The sequence below is a fragment of the Diachasma alloeum genome, unplaced genomic scaffold (genome assembly GCF_001412515.2).
Source record: "Diachasma alloeum isolate Michigan unplaced genomic scaffold, Dall2.0 Dall_scaffold_00316, whole genome shotgun sequence".
NCBI classification, from domain to species: Eukaryota; Metazoa; Arthropoda; class Insecta; order Hymenoptera; family Braconidae; genus Diachasma; species Diachasma alloeum.
Window position 1 is genome coordinate 83,719 of NW_021680455.1, and position 19,858 is coordinate 103,576.

The window sequence follows — 19,858 nt, forward strand, 5'->3', positions numbered from 1 at the left end:
TCAGCATTTCAAAAGTAATAGTTGCCGTCACCCCTATGTGACGTCCTCGAGTGTCACATAGGCTCGAAAACCTGAAACTGGAACGCGCGCAAGGGAACACCGGGACATACGGAATAGAGGATGGGACACAGTGCACAGTCACGTACACATCATACGACATTTTCCACTTTGTTTTTTCAAAACGATTCGTGTAACCTGCACGCCTATCTCACGTCAGTATCATCGCTCCTAACCCGACGTTTTCACCCTTGTACTTTAGTCCTACGGAGTGCTCTTCCTGCTCCCACGAACCAATCGTCACGTAATCAGATAACTCGAAGATATTTTGTTTAAAGCTTCCACCCTTGGTGCAACGTACGGCGACGCCCGCGGGAATGAGTTCGGGTGCTCTCGATGAAAAAAAAAAAATGACAAAATAAATGTAACGACAAGACCTCTTCACATGTTTTTTTAAGTATTTTTACATCGATTTGTGATTTTTTTTCGTCAACTTCCTATTTCCATTTTTTAATAAATTCTTATATGTATTACCACGGTACCATCCTCGAGCCGCGGCCCCACTGTCCATGGTTGTGCGCGCATGTACCCCACCTCAGTATCATCTGGATTATTCTTTCTTTTAAATTGAACAAAACATACATACACGCACATCCAATAAATTATACATAGATATATATATGAATATACCCTTTTTCACGTATATTTATATATATGCAGGACTTAATGCGACATTTAAGACGCGCCGAAGCGTCTATATTTTTTTCTCGTAAAAACGACCGATAAAAAAATTTTTTCATTTAATTTTAATCTTCTTTAGTATTCTTATAATTTTATATATTTCTTTCTTCTTCACCGCTGCAAGGCGCCGCCTTCCTTGCGTCTGTAGTCTTTTTGGTTTTGTTTAATATCGTTTCGTAAAACATTTTTTATTTCGTCCTTATATAATCGTTTTGTTTGTTTTTTTTTCATTAATTATTAATTATAATAATGAGTATTATCTTGTATGATCCTCGCGGCCCGCCGGGGCTCCCACCTGCCCCCTGTTTCCCCCTCTTTTCCACTCTTTTATTGACCTTATTATTAAATAATTCCTCTAGATTTCCCTCACTCTTCTCATCGTGGCTTCTTTACACGTCATTTCCTCATTACTTCATCCATCGTCTTCTCCTCATTTTCTCCTCGCACTTCTCTCAGTCCTGAACTCTTTAATTCGTCCATGGGAAATTTGTTTTTTTACGGCGCTAACGGAGATTAGATATTTTGAACACTGGAGTCGGTGGTGGTGGGGCGAGAAAACAGCAATTGGCATGCTTGTTGCACACTGTATAACAATGTGTATCCACACGGATTATTCCTCATTTGTTCTTTAGTTTCGTTCCCTACGTTGAATTGATTGCATTTTTGGTACCAAAAGTATGTTAATCATCGTTTATCGGTCCCTCAATGTCTCTCGATTATGCACAATTCGGCGTGCAAAATGGCGTCTACGAATTGCTTCCGGCAAATGCAAGATAACATCGAGCTGCATTCGAAGGCTGAAGATTGTACCACGACGTTTTGTTGTAACACAAACTGGCTATGTTTATGTGATCATTTGTGTGTTTGTTAATGCTGGACGTGTGGTTCTGGTTCTTATTATCTTTATCGTCGTAGTCACTCTCGCAGTGCCATTGGGACGAACCTTATGTCAGGTACCGGAGGGAGCTGATGCTCTTCATTATGTGTTTCTTCAATGGCCGCCACACTGCCACCGTCTCCTTCACTGTTTGATTGGAATGCATATAATAATGATTAGGATTGTGATCGTTTGGTGTAGACAAATCATTACATTTTTTCGAAAGCGATGGAGTTTTGATTCAATTTTTTTCATACGCAGTAAATCTTTCATAAAATATTCAGACAGAAAAACCTAAACATATATTACGGTTCAGAAGTCGTCTTTTACGCTTGAAGTTGAAAAAAATCCACCAGACATCATATTGGCGTTGAGCATAAATTACGTTTAGTAAACTGTCAATTACACTCGGCTAAACGGTGTTTACGTTTAGATTTTTCTGTGTGCACTATCATCACGGACGAAAAAATTTAATAGAAAAATCTATCGAATTCGTTAGAAAATTCGATTGAATTTCTATCACACTTTCCATTAGTTTTTGGCTGATTCTATTGACATGTTCAATAAAAAACATACAATAGAAAAAGTCAACAGAATTCGATTTTTCTATATAACTTATTCTATTGAGATATTTTCTATAGAATTTCCTCGGCTCAAATTTTCGCTCAAGTTTTTTCGTTTGATTGTCTTAATGAGAAGAAAAGAGAAATAGAATGAAAAAAACTTGGAAAATTTGAGTGGAGCAAATTCTATAGAAAATATATGAAAAGAATAAGTTATATAGAAAAATCGAATTCTGTTGACTTTATCTATTGTATGTTTTTTATTGAACATGTCAATAGAATCAGCCAAAAGCTAATAGAAAGTGTGATAGAAATTCAATCGAATTTTCTAACGAATTCAATAGGTTTTTCTATAAAATTTTTTCGTGCGTAATATTCTCCAAAAAGTTTGAAAAATATTACCTAGTAGTCAGACGTCAGTCTCAATGCTTGCAATGTTGTTATTGTAACGGGGATTATTGCAGTTTGGCTTTTTAGCAACATCCTGCTGGGTTAACAAAATACCATCCTCAAGCTCAATTATTGACGACGACTCCGACATCGAGCTCTTTTTGTGTTGACCTATGCGAAACAATTCTGCTTCAATGAAATTATTCAATAAACCAAATCTAAAGACCTGTTAACACACTTCAGCATTATGTACTGTCTCTCTTATTCCTCAATTGCCTTGAGATAAGTGGATGGAGAGAAAAAAAAACACGGTGGGAACAATTTATGGGATTTGCGGGTGTCAAATCAAACGTCTTGAGGCTTCCTGAGTAAAGGGATTTACAACGGCTGATTGGACCTTGACCATGTGACACTTCTTTTACCCTCGAGTTACTTTAACACGTATGAACATTAGAATAAGAATAAGAGCATTTTTTCCGTTAATTTGGAAACATGAAAAATTGTCTCGTCTTTTGAGAGCATTTCAATCATTTTGATCTTCAATACGAACTTTATAAGATTTTCCATCGTTAAATTGCATTCGAGGACCGCAGAATGGCTCAAGAAGGAGTAATTTGTTTTCAACTACCACTGCACCCTGATAATTACCTATTGTGCCAGGGAGATACGGACAGCTGGTCACATGATTGAAGTTCTGTGACTGCATCTCTTCCTGGTCAGTCTCACGGTGATAGAAGTAATTGAAATTTGAGACGATAACTGGCACTGGCAAGGCAATCGTCAGCACACCAGCAATCGCGCAAAGTGATCCAACGATTTTCCCCCAGACACCGACAGGCCTTTAACATTGTTGAAAAAAAAGAGAAAGAAAAATTACAAATGAGACCAGACATTGCACACTTCGGTATCTCTTACTTCATTTCAATGCAACATTTCTTCATTCTTGTAAAAACGAGCTATGTGCGAGGTGTGGTGTCTATTTGGTGTGCCGTGTCGAGTGTGGCTTTACTTGCGAGAGGCTCATCTAGTAAATTATTCTCTTCACAATGAAAATAATTCACGTGTCTCGACCGATTCTCAAAGGGCTCTACATTATCTCGAGCTTACAAATTTTTTCTCAAAGCTTTGGCCATTAATTTCTCAATCATTAGCTTCACTAGTTCGACTAATCGTACAACTGGTAGTTCACACAAATGCATAATTATAATGGGATCCATGAGTGAATCTGATTCAGTGAATCTTGCTATCTCAATTGTAGGACATACACAAACAGAAAAATAAAGAAAATAATTAAAAGAAAACCAACTACTGGGGGAATTCATTTGAATCATAATGAAGGAGATGAAAAATTCAGGTAAAACAAATTGGTTCACTGATGATATGAATTTTCAACGGGGGCGTGGGCGAAATTGCGGTTAATTAATCTGCTTTTTTTTCATAATAGATTTTTATCTTTGAAGATTATCGCGGAAATCTACATCAGACTCCGAGCAATGTGAAACAGCGAATCATAATTCAGCATCATGCCTCTCATTCCCTCGACATTCTTCGCAAATTGCAAGTTGGGCTTGAGGTGCATGCATTAAAATTCGGGGAATGATGATGGTGAATGAAAAAAACCTTGACACTTTGGAAAAATTCTTTGTTGGGATGCGAGAGAGCTCGAGTGGACGATCGTGACTCTCCCTTAATTCGGACAAAATTGTTAACAATCCAATTAAGAAGTGCACGTTTTCCTCAAACTTTTCAATATTTATCACGATAACCTCTCTCCACATTGTTCCCTTATTTATTATCGTTATTATAATATATTCATCAAGTTCTGGGTCCACTCAAATTTAATGCTCGTAACAATGACGTCGGACGTACTCCATTTTACATTAAAATCACGGGTTAAAAACTCAACTGAAAGTAAAGAATTAAAAAAAAAGAATAATCAAATTGATTACTTCATTCTGATTCACGGAAACGAAACAAAATAACGTAAATAATAATACCCGGATAGTCTGGATCAATGACGTACTTATACCGTCCACTTCCAGGCACTGGAATATGCCCAGTTTCACGAGGCACTTTGATATACAAACAAAACCTCCCGAATTTCTACGTATTACAATTGAATTCAATTCATGGAACTGTAACAAAGAATTTTCCCCGAATAAAATTATTCCCAAGAATTGCGTACAAATATTCAATACTATTTCACGTCAAAAAATTTGTGCTAACGTACAGTGCATTCCGGTGCGGATCAAATGCCTTCAAATCACAAACTGTGTATAACAAATGCTTCAAATAAATCCTCTATCTAAGCAAAATGTACTAATGCTCTCCGCTGAGAAAATAAATGCGACTCAAATATTCAATAATCACTCTATTGTATATGGCACCGTGTATCAGAAAATGTAAACAAAAGTCCTCAAAAACAGTCGTGAATCACTTTTTATTTCACAATAATTAAAACAAATAAATCAAAACAATGAGTGTAAATATAACCAACCCAATGAATCAAAATAATCAAAACTAACAGAATAAACGAGTTTAAGAAAACAATCTTTCGGGGGAAATGCGGATAAATGGCAATCAGTTACTTGATCAACAAACCATTTAGTGAAACTTTCAAATTAAATTAACAGTTAAAACTCCAAATGAAACTTTAAACGATAAAACTGAATGTAAACCAAGAAACTCAAAGATCCAAAAGAAAACAGGAGCATACTGTGGCAATAAACTAAAATGTTAATGAAAGTGAGTACATCATACGTCATGTCACCATAGCCCACGGTAGTCATCGTGACAACGGCCCACCAGAACGCGTCCGGAATGGACTTGAAGAACGAATTCTCGGAGCCGGCCTCCGCGAAGTATACTGCCGAGGAGAATAGCACCACACCTGCAATAGAACGAAAAAAAACGCGTTTCAGATGTAATATTAACAATTATATACCTCATGTCGCCGTAGCCAACGGTTGTCATTGTGACCACCGCCCACCAAAATGCATCCGGTATTGATTTGAAGAAGCTGTCTGTTGTTCCAGCCTCGGCGAAGTATACAACTGAGCTGAACAGGATCACCCCTGAAACACGAGCTTGTAACTACTACCAGATATCTCCATACTCATTCTCATCATCTTCCAATCATTCCTTTTCGTTGACACTCTCACCCAACTCATCATCAGATCATCAATTGCTAAAAGTAAAGTCATGAATTTCTTCTTTTTTACAAATGCGAAAGTCATCAGCTAGAAGTTTTACAGATTAGTTCAGTTGAGGCGAGTTACACTGTTCGAAAAAAAATGAAATTTCATGGGCAGTTGACTACTAATTTTCAGGACAATGACACTAAATGCGATTCAGGGGGAAAAAAATCATGAAATTTTGGGTTTCTCTGAAAATTCAGTAAAATTCCATAATTTTAAGCAGCATAAGAACAAGAATCCCTTAATTTATTTGAATTTCCAATCTAATATGAATATTCAGTGTCAAATTACATTGAATTTTCAGTGAAATCTGAAATTTCATGATTCCCCCCCCCCAACCGCATTCAGTGTCACTGGCCTGAAAATTAAAAAATATATTTACCGGAATTTTCTGGTTTTCTATTCATTTCCGGGAAAAATGGAATTGAAATTTACAGTTCTCTTAGATTCTTCCACGAAATTCTGAATTTTCAATGACGAAATTTCTTGTAATTTCAGTGGTAATTAAATTCGATAAAAATTTTCAAAAAGTTTTAACAATGCGTAGAGTGCCAGAGAGTTGATATAAACATAAACAATAACTCCATAAGGAGAAAGAACGACAAGTTCTTTGCCGCTAGTTGACGATATTCTTTTGGTCTCTGTGAGCGGTATTTAGTCTGCCAGAGTAATACGTAGAGTACAGACGTTTCAAAACTAAATTCCGTGGCCCATTTCCATTAATTAAGATAGATATGTCCAGATGATGACTTCCGTTTGATAACGATTGCAGTAATGTTTGAATAATTTATTAATTTTCCGATGAACTTACCGATGAAGAGGAAAAAGATGAGGAGACCGAGCTCACGCATGGAGGCCTTCAGCGTTCGACCAAGTATCTGAAGGCCTTTACTGTGCCTCGACAACTTAAATATTCGAAATACCCTCACAAGCCTTATGACCCTAAGTATCGCAAGGGACATTGCCTGATTGGTGCTTTTGTCCTGTGGACTGACTGGTGCCTTTGGCAAATTCATCTCATGCTCCTTTCCGGCAATAACCGTGCCAAGTGTGATGAAATAAGGAATGATCGCGATGATGTCGATGACATTCATAAGGTCACGGAAGAAATTAAGTTTATTTGGGCAGGCGAGGAAGCGCACCGATAACTCAAACGTGAACCAGATGATACAAATAGTCTCTATTAGGAAGAACGGATCCGTAATATCCGGCACTTCGTCCTCTTCAATTTTTGTGCCGTTAGTCGTAGTGTTGAATATTTTATAATGCTTAAACTCGGGTAGTGTTTCGAGACAGAATATTACGATTGATAATAGGATCACGAATACGGAGATAATAGCAACGACTCTTGCCCCTTGTGAGCTCTCCGGATACTCAAATAGTAACCAAACTTTTCGCTGAAGCTCGTGCGACGGCAGTGGCTTCTCCTCCTCTTTGATAAATCCCTCGTCCTCCCTGCAACACCAAACATCAAATAACCATTAATCCTGATGATCGTACCTACTTTTGGGTAAACTTTATCCCACTTCCACGTGACTGGAACCAAACTTTCCCCAAGTTCGGAAACTGGGAGGAAAACAAAGTATTTTCAATCAAATTTGGAGCAAACATCTCCATCTCGTTTCCCATCTTTGGGAGGTATTATTCAACTTTGGGTGCATGGAGAGAATTATTTGTTGAATCTTAGCAACTTGCTTGTAAAGCATAACAAACATTTTCTCAAAATTGAGCGCTTGGCTGCCTCCAAGTAGAAAGTTGCGATAGTTGCGCATGAAATATGCAAATGTGACATAATTCACCTGAATTTGTTGGTTGCCAATTCGCCCAGCTCGTAAAACTTGATCTCTTCGGAGAATACATCGAGGGGAACATTAACTGGTCGTCGCAGACGTCCACCACTCTGATAGTAATACAGAATTGCATCGAATGAGGGCCGATTCCTATCGAAGAAGTATTCGTTGCGTAACGGATCAAAGTAACGTATCCGTCTTGCCGGATCGCCAAGCAGCGTGTCCGGAAACTGGTTCAGCGTACGCAGCTGTGTCTCAAACCGTAACCCGCTCACCTGAAATCACCGAACATTCATTCAACGGTGTAACAATTTCAAGTAACAAAACACATTATTTCAACAACATTGAAACGTTCATCGAGGGATATAAATAGCCAAATGGATTGATTAGTTTTTATCAGGTTTCCAGAGACAAAGTGTCTACAATAATTGGCGCAATGCGGTCATGTCACCGGTTGAGAACGGATAATCCCCCTTTGCACACAATATACGACCTTGATACTATATTCCTTCAGATATTCCAAGATGAACTTGGGCAAATGCCAAATTATGTGGCTAGGTCACTTCACTTCTTTCTGACATTCTCGCAGAATCTTATTTGGACTGTAAAGCCACAATTTCTTTTCTTCTACGAGTGTCTGCGTTAATTTTTGTGCTGCCAAATTTTTGTGAACTCAAGTGTGAGATGCGATGTAGCAAGATAGTGGAATCACGGAAATTTATTGTAAAATGTAACATCATTTTTAATGAACAACATTGTCTCATATCCACAAATGTCATTCAGAAAGACGGAAAGTTTTTCTTCTACGAGGGTCTGCGTTAATTTTTGTGCTGCCAAATTTTTGTGAGCTCAAGTGTGAGATGCGATGTTACAAGCTAGTAAAATTACGGAAATTTATTGTGAAATGTAACATCATTTTCAATGAACAACATTGTCTCATATCCACAAATGACATTCAGAAAGACGGAAGATTGTTGCCGTGAAATTAGGCTCGCAAAACGTGAATACACTGGGGTGAGATATATCTTGAGGACAATTAGGGACAATTTTGTACACACAACTCTTGGTGGTAAAGGCAGAATAGATTTTGCGTGAGCTTTCACGATTAGCTTTACAATGGGAGCATGGAAATCACGACCCAGATTGAGAAGGGAGACGATCCCGCTGGTTTTTGTTATTTATGCATGAATTCTGGGGACGGTAGTTGTTTCAGAGCCACTGAATTTCATTCCTTTTTGGGATTATCATTTTTGACAGTTTTTACGATTTTCCGTTCTGCAGTATTTTGAATTCCGCTTTTTTTGCATTCATTTTTTTCATCCAATAATACTTTTGGGCTCTCGCGGGAGGGTGGGCGTACTGCTGAAGTTTCTTTCCACCAGCGAAATCCGTCACGCGATGCCCAATTGGCGACTGTGCCAAAATGCATCAGCCTCGGAAGTTAACCGGTGAGAATAAGAGAAAAAAATTAGTTTTGGAAGGACAAATATACAGATTGTTGCGAGAATTTATCGGTGGATTGAGTTGAGGGGATGTGAGTGTTTATCGTCAGTTTCCGCGTGGAAAAAATATGCGAATGGAAATATGTGTTGCAGCGGGAAGTAGATAAACTTTTAAAGGGTCTCCAACATTCATGCAGAGATCGCATATTGCAGATGTACCCTGAAAGCAAGAATTTTTTCTAAATTTTCATTTCAGCAATGGAAGTCATTTTTCAAAGACGCAATTCTACAGATCAATTTCATCCAAGTAGTCTCAGCTAGGTTATTCCTACTTGAATCTCAAGCTGAACTTCGAATTGTGTAAGCCTTTTTCGAAAATTACTGCTGTACTCTCCACGAAATTTTACGCTCCTTACAATAGCGATTAGAAATGGGTAGAATACTCACGTTGATGACGACCCTTTCACAGAAGTCATGATCGTGTGGTATTGGCTCGAACTGTGAGACGCCTGTGTATTGGGTGTGAGGGTTTGGCCCTTCCTCGTCTGGGCCAGTGAGTTTCGGCAGCGATCTGCAATTAAAAGACGAAATTAATGACAATCCACATAATGAAACATTAGAAATTCCTTCAATGTTGTTGATTTGAAGGCAATTTAAGATTAAATTATTTATCATGAAAATTTAAGAAGATTGAGCTTAGACAGTTCAATTCACAGTTCAACATTTCGTTTATTCGATTGTTTGGTGCGTTGAGAATTCAGAACAATAGTTGGCTGAATTTTTACAATTTTTATAAATTTTTATCATTTTAATCCTCATGTAGATCTGAAAGTTTGAATGTCATTGAATTTTCTAGAAATCAACTGTCTTATAAATAATACATATATGGAAATTTCAGGGATAATATTCTACGAGTCTGAGAGAACAATTACTTTGGCTACTTCATACGACGAATTATTCGAGTAATAGCCTTTTACAATTTTGGTAAAAGACAAAATTAATAACAATTCGCATAATGATGCAATTTAAAATGAAATCATTCATCACGAAAATTCAAGACTGAGCCTTAGATAATTCATGACCTCACAGTGCAAATTAAACATTCCATTTGATCGAATGTTCGAGACGTTGAGAATGCAGAACAACAGTTGTCTGAATTGTTGCAATTTTTATAATTTCTTATAATTTTAATTCTCGTATAGATCTGAAAGTGGGAATGTCATTGAATTTTCTAGAAATCAACTGTCTTGTCGATAATACATATATGGAAATTTCAGGGATAATATTCTACGAGTCTGAGAGAACAATTACTTGGGCTACTTCATACGCCAAATTATTCGATTGATAGCCTCTCGCAATATCGTTGCTCGGCGAAAAAGCTATTCTTGAAATATTCTGATGAAATTCCTCGCAGTATTCCTCACAACCGTCCAGTGAATGGAGTTCGACCAAAAATGAGGTATTTTTATTCCATCCCTGTGGCATCATTACAGAGAATTTTTTGGTGAATATTTGTGCCCGGCAACCGTAAAAGATAGCATGACGTGCTGCTGTAGCTCATTGAATGGATGACGTTCAACTACGACATTCGGCCCCCAGACGCGTTAAACTTTTACACGATGCAGTCACGGTGACCCACTTCCGGTAAAGGGCCTCGTGGTAACAGCTTTTGAAATGCACCGTACCAAGCCTAATGGATGACTAGTACACGATGTTTTCAGTACTTTATGATGAACTTATCGTATTTCCCATCTGCATTGTCAATTCATCGGGTGAATTTAGGTGATAGTGAGGGAGAGATGATTTATCTCCACAAAAGGAAAATTACGATTGAAGTAGTTTCGATTCGAGTAAATATGGTACGGATGCCATTAACTAAATACGATGATAACAACTGACTCAATCCCGATTTTTGACTTGGTGTGAATCGAAAATTGAATTATTTGAACCAGAAAGGTATCAAGTCGAATACTCCTAAATCAAGTAGATACTTGATTTAAAAAATCCAAGTTCTAGTGATACAAGTAAACGAAAGAAAAACTACTGTTTCATAAGGGTCAAGTATTTTCGCAACTTGAATCAAGTATCAATTCGACTTGAATCAAGTCATAGAATCTGAAATTCCATTGCTTCCAGTAAAGTGAGTATAATTGAATTAATTCAGATTTAGGACTAGCAGTGAATAAAAAATTGAATTATTTGAAGAAGAAAAGTTTCAAGTCGTCGCTTACTTGATTCAACAAGAAACAAATGGGCTCATTATGCCCAGACAATCTACTCGTTTTAGGTAGTACATACCGACTTTATTCAAGTCGAAATTCTTGAACCGAGTCGAATTAACACTTGATTCAAGTTTGGAAGATACTTGATTTAAAAAATTCAAGTTCTAGTGATACAAGTAAACGAAAGACGACTCTTTCATAAGGGTCAAGTATTTTCGCAACCCGGAAAATCTACTCATTTTAACTAGTATATAACGACTTCATTCAAGTCGAAATACTTGCTCCGAGTCGAATTGATAATTGATTCAAGTCTGGAAGATACTTGATTTAAAAAATCCGAGTTCTAGTGATACAAGTAAACGAAAGAAGAACTACTTTTTCTTTCTCTACATTTTCCCGACTTGAATCAAGTATCAATTTGACTTGAATCGAGTCACAAAATCTGTGAATTGAGTCGCAGAATCTGCTTTGAATTAACTCGCCAGGTTGCACATTTTCAAGGGCGACGCCATTCAAGCCGTTGAGGACGCCTTAAAATAAGTCGTTTCTCGACATGATTTATGAATTTTTCAAATCCTCATCAATTTGTCTCTTCTAGAGGAAGGGGCGAGAGGGAATTGAACCAGGCACTCAATTCTTCCTATTTTTCCAACGCACCTGACATGCGGGGTATTGCCATTTGGTGGAGTCTTAAAATATCCCCGATGAAACGCAAAAATAACATCAACTCGTGGTCTAATGGGAAACCTGTATCACTACGTGACTCAAAGTGCGTCAATGCCTCGGCCATCAAAACTTTCCTCCTGCAAGGTCGTTATTTTTTCCCTAGATTAATTTATGAATTGCTTCCCTGTGCAGTCGACGAAAAAACAAATGCATGAAAAACTGTTTTTCCTCTTCATGCGAAACACTATGAGAACATGAAACTGGTGAATTGAATTCAGTAAAAATAGAGTTGAGAGGGTTTTCCTCATTTTTTTAAAAATATTTTCGAACTCAACTCAGTGCGTCTGCACCGTGTTTCCATCAAGTTGGGTTGAGAAGACTCGGGGAAAAAAATCTGAGAGGAAATTGAAGCTGTCGTGTCGCTGTCGATACGTCGAGTCGACGATACCCAGTCCCAGATATTCGTTGAAAAATCGGAGGATCCTCGAGTGATGTCACAGAAATTCCAGTACGCTGGATGATATGAATGGGAAAACTCAGCTTTTGATCCATTTTCACTATCGTGAATTCTTTGTCACTAAATTCGTCAGCATTGTCAGATTCTTGGACAACGTAGTACTATTGTTATACGACGAATATGGTCATTAATTTAAAAACATTTTCGAGTATTGAAAACTTGTAGGGAAGGAATATTATTTATTTCTTGATATGATTTGAAAAAAATAAATAAAAGAAAAGAATATTGAAAACAATGAAGTTCTTCTTCTATTCCAAATGGCTTTATCCCCAAACACTCTTAGGGGCAAGTGCCAAATAACAATGAAATTAATGAGAACATTCTTTGAATTTGAAATCATATCATGAACCACATTATTCGGGACTTAAAAGTGACCCGTTGATTTTCATTATAATTGTTCAAATATTCAGGTCTTTTCCCATTCCAATTATTTATAAAATTATATGAGACATTTTTTGTATGAAATAAAAAAATTATTGCATCTCTTAAGTCAATAACAAAGTGCATATAAAGTTCATAAGATTTAGTAATTTGTTTCGATTTACAATTAGAATTACAATTTTTCTTCCCTGTAATTTCGAGCCTAGCTTTCCAACAGTGCATCGACGCCCTCAGAGTCACGCAATTAAGCTATTTCAGCTTGAAAAAATCCTCCAAAAGAATAAAAGGTGAAAAATAATCCAAAGAAAACTGAAAATGTTTCGCGGCAGTCTGTAAAATTTGGGTCGTTTGGCCTCATTCTGTTAAGGGTGTGAGAGAGAGTGACTGTTTGACGAAACCAACAAGGCGATGTGGCTCTGGTTCCTCACGATCGATAAGCCAGTAACTGCGGATGGTGGTTAGAATTGTGAACTGGAACTAGTGCAAATACACCTTGGGATCCCTCTCCCTCTCGCCCCTGGAGAACAAGACTTATCCATTCTGTTTTGATACAGTTGAAAGCATTCCAGACGGACTCGTACATTAATGCCAATAGCAATGCCCACTGCGATCAATCTAATGTAATTCCTAGGCTATACAATAGTTAATGAAGATGAATTTCCTATTTAAAGAAGTCATCCCCATCGGATGCGAGAATCGATGGATTCCCTACAAATGTCAGGTGCTTTTTTAGATGTTTTTAAAGTTCACGTGATTTCGATCAAGTCGACGAAAATAGTAAATGAGTCATGAATTATGATTGTTTCATTGTGTTGAATATCTGGGGTGGGGATTTTTGGGGGGATTTTGCATCTTGAACTGTACTAAAAATTTTAAAAATTATGTTAGAGGTTTTTTGATTATTTAATGCGTTATTTCTTACATTTCCCTTTTATGAATAAATGACAGAAATTACTTGACCTGTTGGGAACATTTATTTCTGTCATGAAATCGGTTGCTGAAAGCATTCTGGATATGAATGAAATTATAAAGAATTTTTGTAAAATTGTTTCAAGGCGATAAATTGATTGTTCATTAGATGATGAAAAATGTTTTATTTTGTGTTTTGAAATAATTTTAATGGGGAATTTTTATGAAATGACTGAACTAAAATTTACTGCTTTCATCAACTGTTCCATTTTTGAATTTATAATTACAAAATTTCTTGAAATTTCAGTTGAATTATAATTTGATAAAAATTTCCAAGAAGTGTACCGGAAAATTCAGCCAAAAATTTTGAACACAGTATGATAATTTACGGGAAGGTGGGGTCACGTTAGAAGAGGGGGGCGGTGCAATTATGAGAGAAGAAACAAATCAGTGAGGACTACCAGTGATATTCGATCTTAACTAATTGAAACAGAGTTAAAATAAAATTAAAAATTAATTTCGAAGAAATTTTATATAACTGACGCTATTCATTCATTAAGTATAAAAAAAAATTACGGGTATAAAACTAAAAAACCTTATTCACTGGTCGTCCAATTGTGCATCGCGGGGACCTCAAAACTTCGTTTTGTGTTTTTTGTTCGAGTGAAATTTTGCGGATAATTACATCGTGTCATCAAGCCAAATATCTTAAGAAGAAAAATTCAAAGCTCGTAATTGTGGAGAAACCCGGGTGAGCGGTATTGTCCGCCGAGAGGTACAGGCGCAGCCTCCCCCACACAACAGTGGGCGACGAATGGAAATTTTCCTCGATTTCCGGTTCGTCAATTGCCAATGGCTGTTTCCCCCCTTTTTACCTAGAATTTTTTTTATTTTCCGTGACGTGACGTGCGCGAATAGCCCAGCGAAATCAATTGGCCTTTGGTTCTATACATCATCAGCGCTTTAAAAAGCGCTGAATTATAGGAAGAAATTTTTCTCACGAATTGGGGTTATTGTTTTTGAAATTTATTTTCTAATAAATAGAAATAAATAAAAACCAACTTGATTTCGCAGAATACTCATATTTTCAAAACATATCCTTGTCATGAATGAATTACAGAAATTGTTTGAACTGCTGGAAATATTTTTTTCTGCCATGAAATCGATTTCTAAAAATATTCTGTATCTATGAATAAAATTATAAAGGATTTTACAGAATGATTTCAAGGTGAAAAATTTATTATTCATCCGTTCACAGAAAAATGTTTTGTTTCATGTTTTGAAATAATTTTCAAAGATTTATGAATGAATGAAAGAGTTTAAATAATGGATTGAAATCGGTTGTATTATTTTTCAATTTGGGCTGCAATTAATGTTTATGATTTATCATCATTTTAGTTCTAAATGAATGCAAAAAGTCAAACTAATCTGCAGAGTAGCATGAGCTTCGATTCACGTGAATTTAAAATGACTCGCCGTTCAAAAATTTTGGCAAAACCCCTGTGTATGCACCACCCGTTGGATATTAAGAGGTAATAACCCTGGTGGGGGCGGAATAGGGTACATAATACGTCTAAAAATACAAGAGTGATAAATTCAAGTGCATCCACATACTACGGTACGCGATGTACTATTTAAATAAACCATCAGTTGGTAGTAGACTAGTGTCTCACAGTTTTCGTACGTGACTGAGGAGTTGTGGCCATTCATCAGGGCAATAAAATTCGCTGTTTCCCATGAGAACTGCCAAAATTTCAATGACTTAAACGACTAAACCAACGTTAAATCATTAAAAACATTATACTAAATAACTCTGAATGTTCTGATTTGATAATAAAGCATGTTACATTCCTTTTCAATTACCACAAATGAGAATTGAACACGAGAAAGTGTCGAAAGCACTGAATTTGCAGGACAGCGACATTGAAGTCGATTGGGAGGAACAAATCACTGAAATTTCAATGGAATTACGATTTTTTAACAACAGAAAGACGAGAATTCTATAATTTACTTCAATTTTCAATCAAAACTTGAATATTCAGTGTCAAATTGCGCGCAATTCTTAATTAATTACTGTTTCAAAAATGTTTTCATTAAAATTTTTTTGATTTCCAGGGCTTGTCATGGAATAATTGAAGTGAAATTATCAGTTTCCATTCATCAGGGCAATAAAATTCGCGGTTTCACGTGAGTACTGCCAAGATTTTAATAACTTAAACGACTAAACCAACGTTAAATCTTTGAAAACATTATAATAAATAACTTTGAATGTTCTAATTTCATAATAAATCAAGTTAAATAGAACACAGAGAGGAAAGTATGGAAAAATTCAAGTGCTTCACACTAGAATATGAGGAAAACATATTAATTTCACACCCAGTTCAATAGTAAATTGCAGAACAACGACATTACATTCGATTGAGAGGGAAAACCACTGAAAATTTCCTGTAATTCCGACTGTCTTAACAACAAACCCCCGAGAATTCTCCTGCTTACTTGAATTTCCAGTCAAAACTTGAATATTCCTTACTAAATTGCTTGAAATGTTCAATTAACCACGACTTCCAGAATACAATTCCCACAATTTTTCTAATTTCTATGAATTTCAGAAAAAAATCAAAGTAAAAATCCGCGTTTCATTGATTTTTCCATCAAATTACGAATTCTCAATTACGAAATTCCTTCAAATTTCCCTAGACCTGTCACTCAACAAAAATTTCCGACAAGCGCCCCAGTAATTTCATAATGTCCGTCAACCCTGAGTACTCTCCCTCCTCTACCCAAAATCCCGAAAAACACAAACAGCACCCAAGACAATAAGACCCCCCCTGACTATCCCATAACCTAGTTAGTGGTGGAACGAGTCGAGTTCTCGAGGTCGTCCTCTGTCCTGATTTCGTAAAATCAAATTTCAGACAAGAGTAATCATCCCCAGACCAAGCAATATCCTGTCAACGACGTCTGTTTCCCAGTGTCTCGCACAAGTCCCTCGCCCCCTCCCACTCCCTCCCCCTCCCCCTCCCCCGCCGCAGCCGTCCTCACGCCCCGAAGAAAGGAAGGAAATTACTCTCTGAGCAAAAAACCTCTGAGTGTTACGACCCAGCATATATTTCGACGAGCTGAGTGATCCCTTTCAAGATGTCGCCCACGGTGTTCTTCGTGTCATCACTAATTCACTCTCTCATCATGTAGTTCAGCTTCTCCGGCCCTTGGTGACCTTCCGACCGCCCACAAAAACCGTTAAGAATTATGGAGAGACGATCCCTCTCTCCTGCGCCTGCCCCTATTTCGGGGCAATATATGACATTTCCCAAAGGCGTCGGTGAGAAGAACCTATTGAGCCCTTTACCATCTTTTTTCGTCCGACAAAGGGGTGAAGGATAGAAAGGGATTCATCCCCCAATTCCCCTTGAGGTATGATGAGGACGGGCGGCGGCAGGGCGAGGGGGAGGGAGTGGGGAGAGACTTGAGGGGAGACTTGAACGAGGGCGTTTAATGCGAGTGCCTCTCACATCGACGTATCGAGTGGTGAGCCAGTTCATTAGCATTCCCATCCCCTCCGGCTCTTTCCTCACTCTTAATGTGTATAGGTATGTTGGGAGGCTGATGGTTGGAGCGACGGGGGACAGAATGAGGGGGCGAGGGCGAGGGGGAGAGATTGGAGACTTGGGTTCGATTTAATGGCCGCCCAGAGTGTTTCCTCTTGAGAGCCTAGCCTCGTCTTAACAAGCCGGAAGACGCTGCTGTCTGGGGACAGCCGTGTGAAATATTTCGGGGGGAGTGATTTATTTTCGGGAGGGGACGGATTTGGGGACTTGGGAGGGGAATATGACGAGACATTAATACCATTGACATGCGGAAGCGTACGCACTGGTGAAAAAATTTGGCTGTTTTATGGAAAAAGAGTTTGGGGTGGGTTTAAGGGGAAAAAGTCAATTTTCAGGTTTCTCGGAAATTTCAGGGGGAGTCCCAAATTTTTGGATTTTTGGACTTTCAGGATTTTTGTAAGGAATTCTCTAAAAATTTCGAGAAATTTGTAATTAAAGGCGAGATTTCTCTGAATTTTCCTAATTTTTAATCAATTTTTCTGAAATAATTAAACTGACATTTACGGTTCCTATGGGTTTTCATGAAATTTTTAGGTGACTTATACATTTTTTCTAATTTTAGCTGCAGGAACAGGGAAATTTCGCAATTGACATGAATTTTCAGGGGAAAATAAATATTCATTGCCCAATTTTCTTGAATTTTCCGGAGGATCCTTTAAAAGTTTCGGAATTCCACAATTTTTGTAAGAAATTCTGTAATAATTTAGAGAAATTTGTCATTGAAGGAGAGGTTTCTCTGAATTTTCCTATTTTTTATTAATTTTTCTGAAATAATTAAACTGAAGTTTAGGTTTTTCCATGAAAAGTTTTCGGTGACTTATCCATTTTTGTCTAATTTGTTGAAATTTGGAATTATATTTATTTTTTTCTGATTCTATTCTTGTTTCCAGAAATCTTCAATTAAAAATATTTTAATTTTTCAAGTAAATTGACTCTGCATATTAAATCAGCATTTGGAAAATGTTTAAATTTCAGTTGACTTGATCGTCATTAACTTTTTCAACAATTTCCGTATGACATTTGCAACATATAGTGGTGATTGTGAGATTGGGGGAATATTTGGCGTCTAATGATGACGTTATTGACGAGTGGCAGTCAATTTATTACATTTCGTGAAGGGGTGGGGACGCGATAGTACATGTCAGTGGGTTTTTGGGGGCTGTTGTGACACTGACATTTTCAGTGTGATGGCGATAATTAGAATCACAGGGATTGTGAGTGACGTATCAGGGACGATGATTGTGATACATACGGTTTAGGGTGGATTCGTCTGATGACAGCTGGGACTATTCTACTGCGGCATTCAGGCTGACAGTTTTACATTTTTCTATGGAATCGAAATAATTTTATCTGCAGTTTAGTTTGGGTGCGCGAACTTTTTGCATTCCTGCGCCAAAATATCCAACATTTTGCAATTATTATTGCAAAAAAAAATTTAATTTAATTGTTTGGTGAAACATTTTTTTCAATCGATAAAAAATTAAAAATTTCGTTCTTGAAGGAAGAATGAAGGAATTTCTTTTTTATTTATAATTAACCAATTGTTCACTTCAGTTTGAACAATCTTCGTTGTTAATTTCTAACGAGAAATTGTTTAAAACATTTATTGTTTTTTAAAATGTCATTTAAGCTATTCCGCTGATTATTCATGTAATTTAAAAATTTCCGCTTCAACAATTTAATTTATAAATATGCTGCTTGAACAAATGCCTGTGAAAATTCAGTGAAAATGTCGCTCTACGACAGCACCACAATTCTCCATCCCCATGGATATTTTTTCACTCCAGGTGGGTGGTCTTGGTGGGTAAGTGACATGTGTTAGTCTTCGTGTATCGATTTTCGTATGCGTTGGTTCGCATGTTGAAATATCAATATGTTGAACATGGCTTGATGCATCACCGACTTGAGGATGACCATCGTGTCCTTGCATTACAGTGAACACGGTGTATCTCATGCCGACGTGGTTATACCGTATGTTGACTCCGTGTACATACCGTAATTACGGTAATTGAGATATTGGTTAAATAATAGTCGTCATTAAGGCGCTTGGGATTAAGCGAGTTTTTGGGTAATTGGGGCAATCGGGGGCTGAATAGCCGTTATTCTGGAGACTGAATAGCAGTCGTTCAAATAGCGCGCCACGATGGCGAGTGACTGATAAAATAACACACAATATAATAAATTAAAATCGAATATTTTTGTTTGATTCGAATTATTATTCACAGTGTGGAATAACGGATTAATGATGTGGGTTTAATGGTCAGGAAAAAGACATTATGTTTTATTCAATATATTTGTAACATTAAATGAATGATTATTATTTGATAAAACAGATCCAACAATGGAAACAAAAATCGAATATTCGATTCATTGATTTTTTCGTGTTCAAAATCATGTTCTCTTACGAAACAAAATACAAAATTTATTCGTATTGGACGAGTTGCGAGAGAGACTTAATAATTTCAAGTTTCGAGGTAAATTTGACGGAACATGGAATGAAGTTACAAACTTTTGAGCAGCAGAAGGACAAAAGTTCTTCAATTTACTTGAATTTTTAA

At 37.1% G+C, this 19,858-nt stretch overlaps 1 protein-coding gene across 1 annotated transcript in view; it reads right to left on the reverse strand.

Moving 5' to 3' along the window:
• Positions 1-211: 211 nt before the first annotated feature.
• LOC107040083 (potassium voltage-gated channel protein Shaker) overlaps positions 212-19,858 on the reverse strand; it is a 28,744-nt gene continuing 9,097 nt past the window's right edge. The window contains exons 4-10 of the mRNA XM_015260019.1: positions 9,445-9,568; positions 7,565-7,830; positions 6,577-7,220; positions 5,329-5,458; positions 3,217-3,407; positions 2,581-2,739; positions 212-1,762 (exon numbers count right to left, since the gene is read on the reverse strand). Of these exons, the coding sequence (XP_015115505.1) occupies positions 2,588-2,739; positions 3,217-3,407; positions 5,329-5,458; positions 6,577-7,220; positions 7,565-7,830; positions 9,445-9,568 (1,507 nt within the window). The 3' untranslated portion in view covers positions 212-1,762; positions 2,581-2,587. The remainder of the gene's footprint in view (positions 1,763-2,580; positions 2,740-3,216; positions 3,408-5,328; positions 5,459-6,576; positions 7,221-7,564; positions 7,831-9,444; positions 9,569-19,858) is intronic.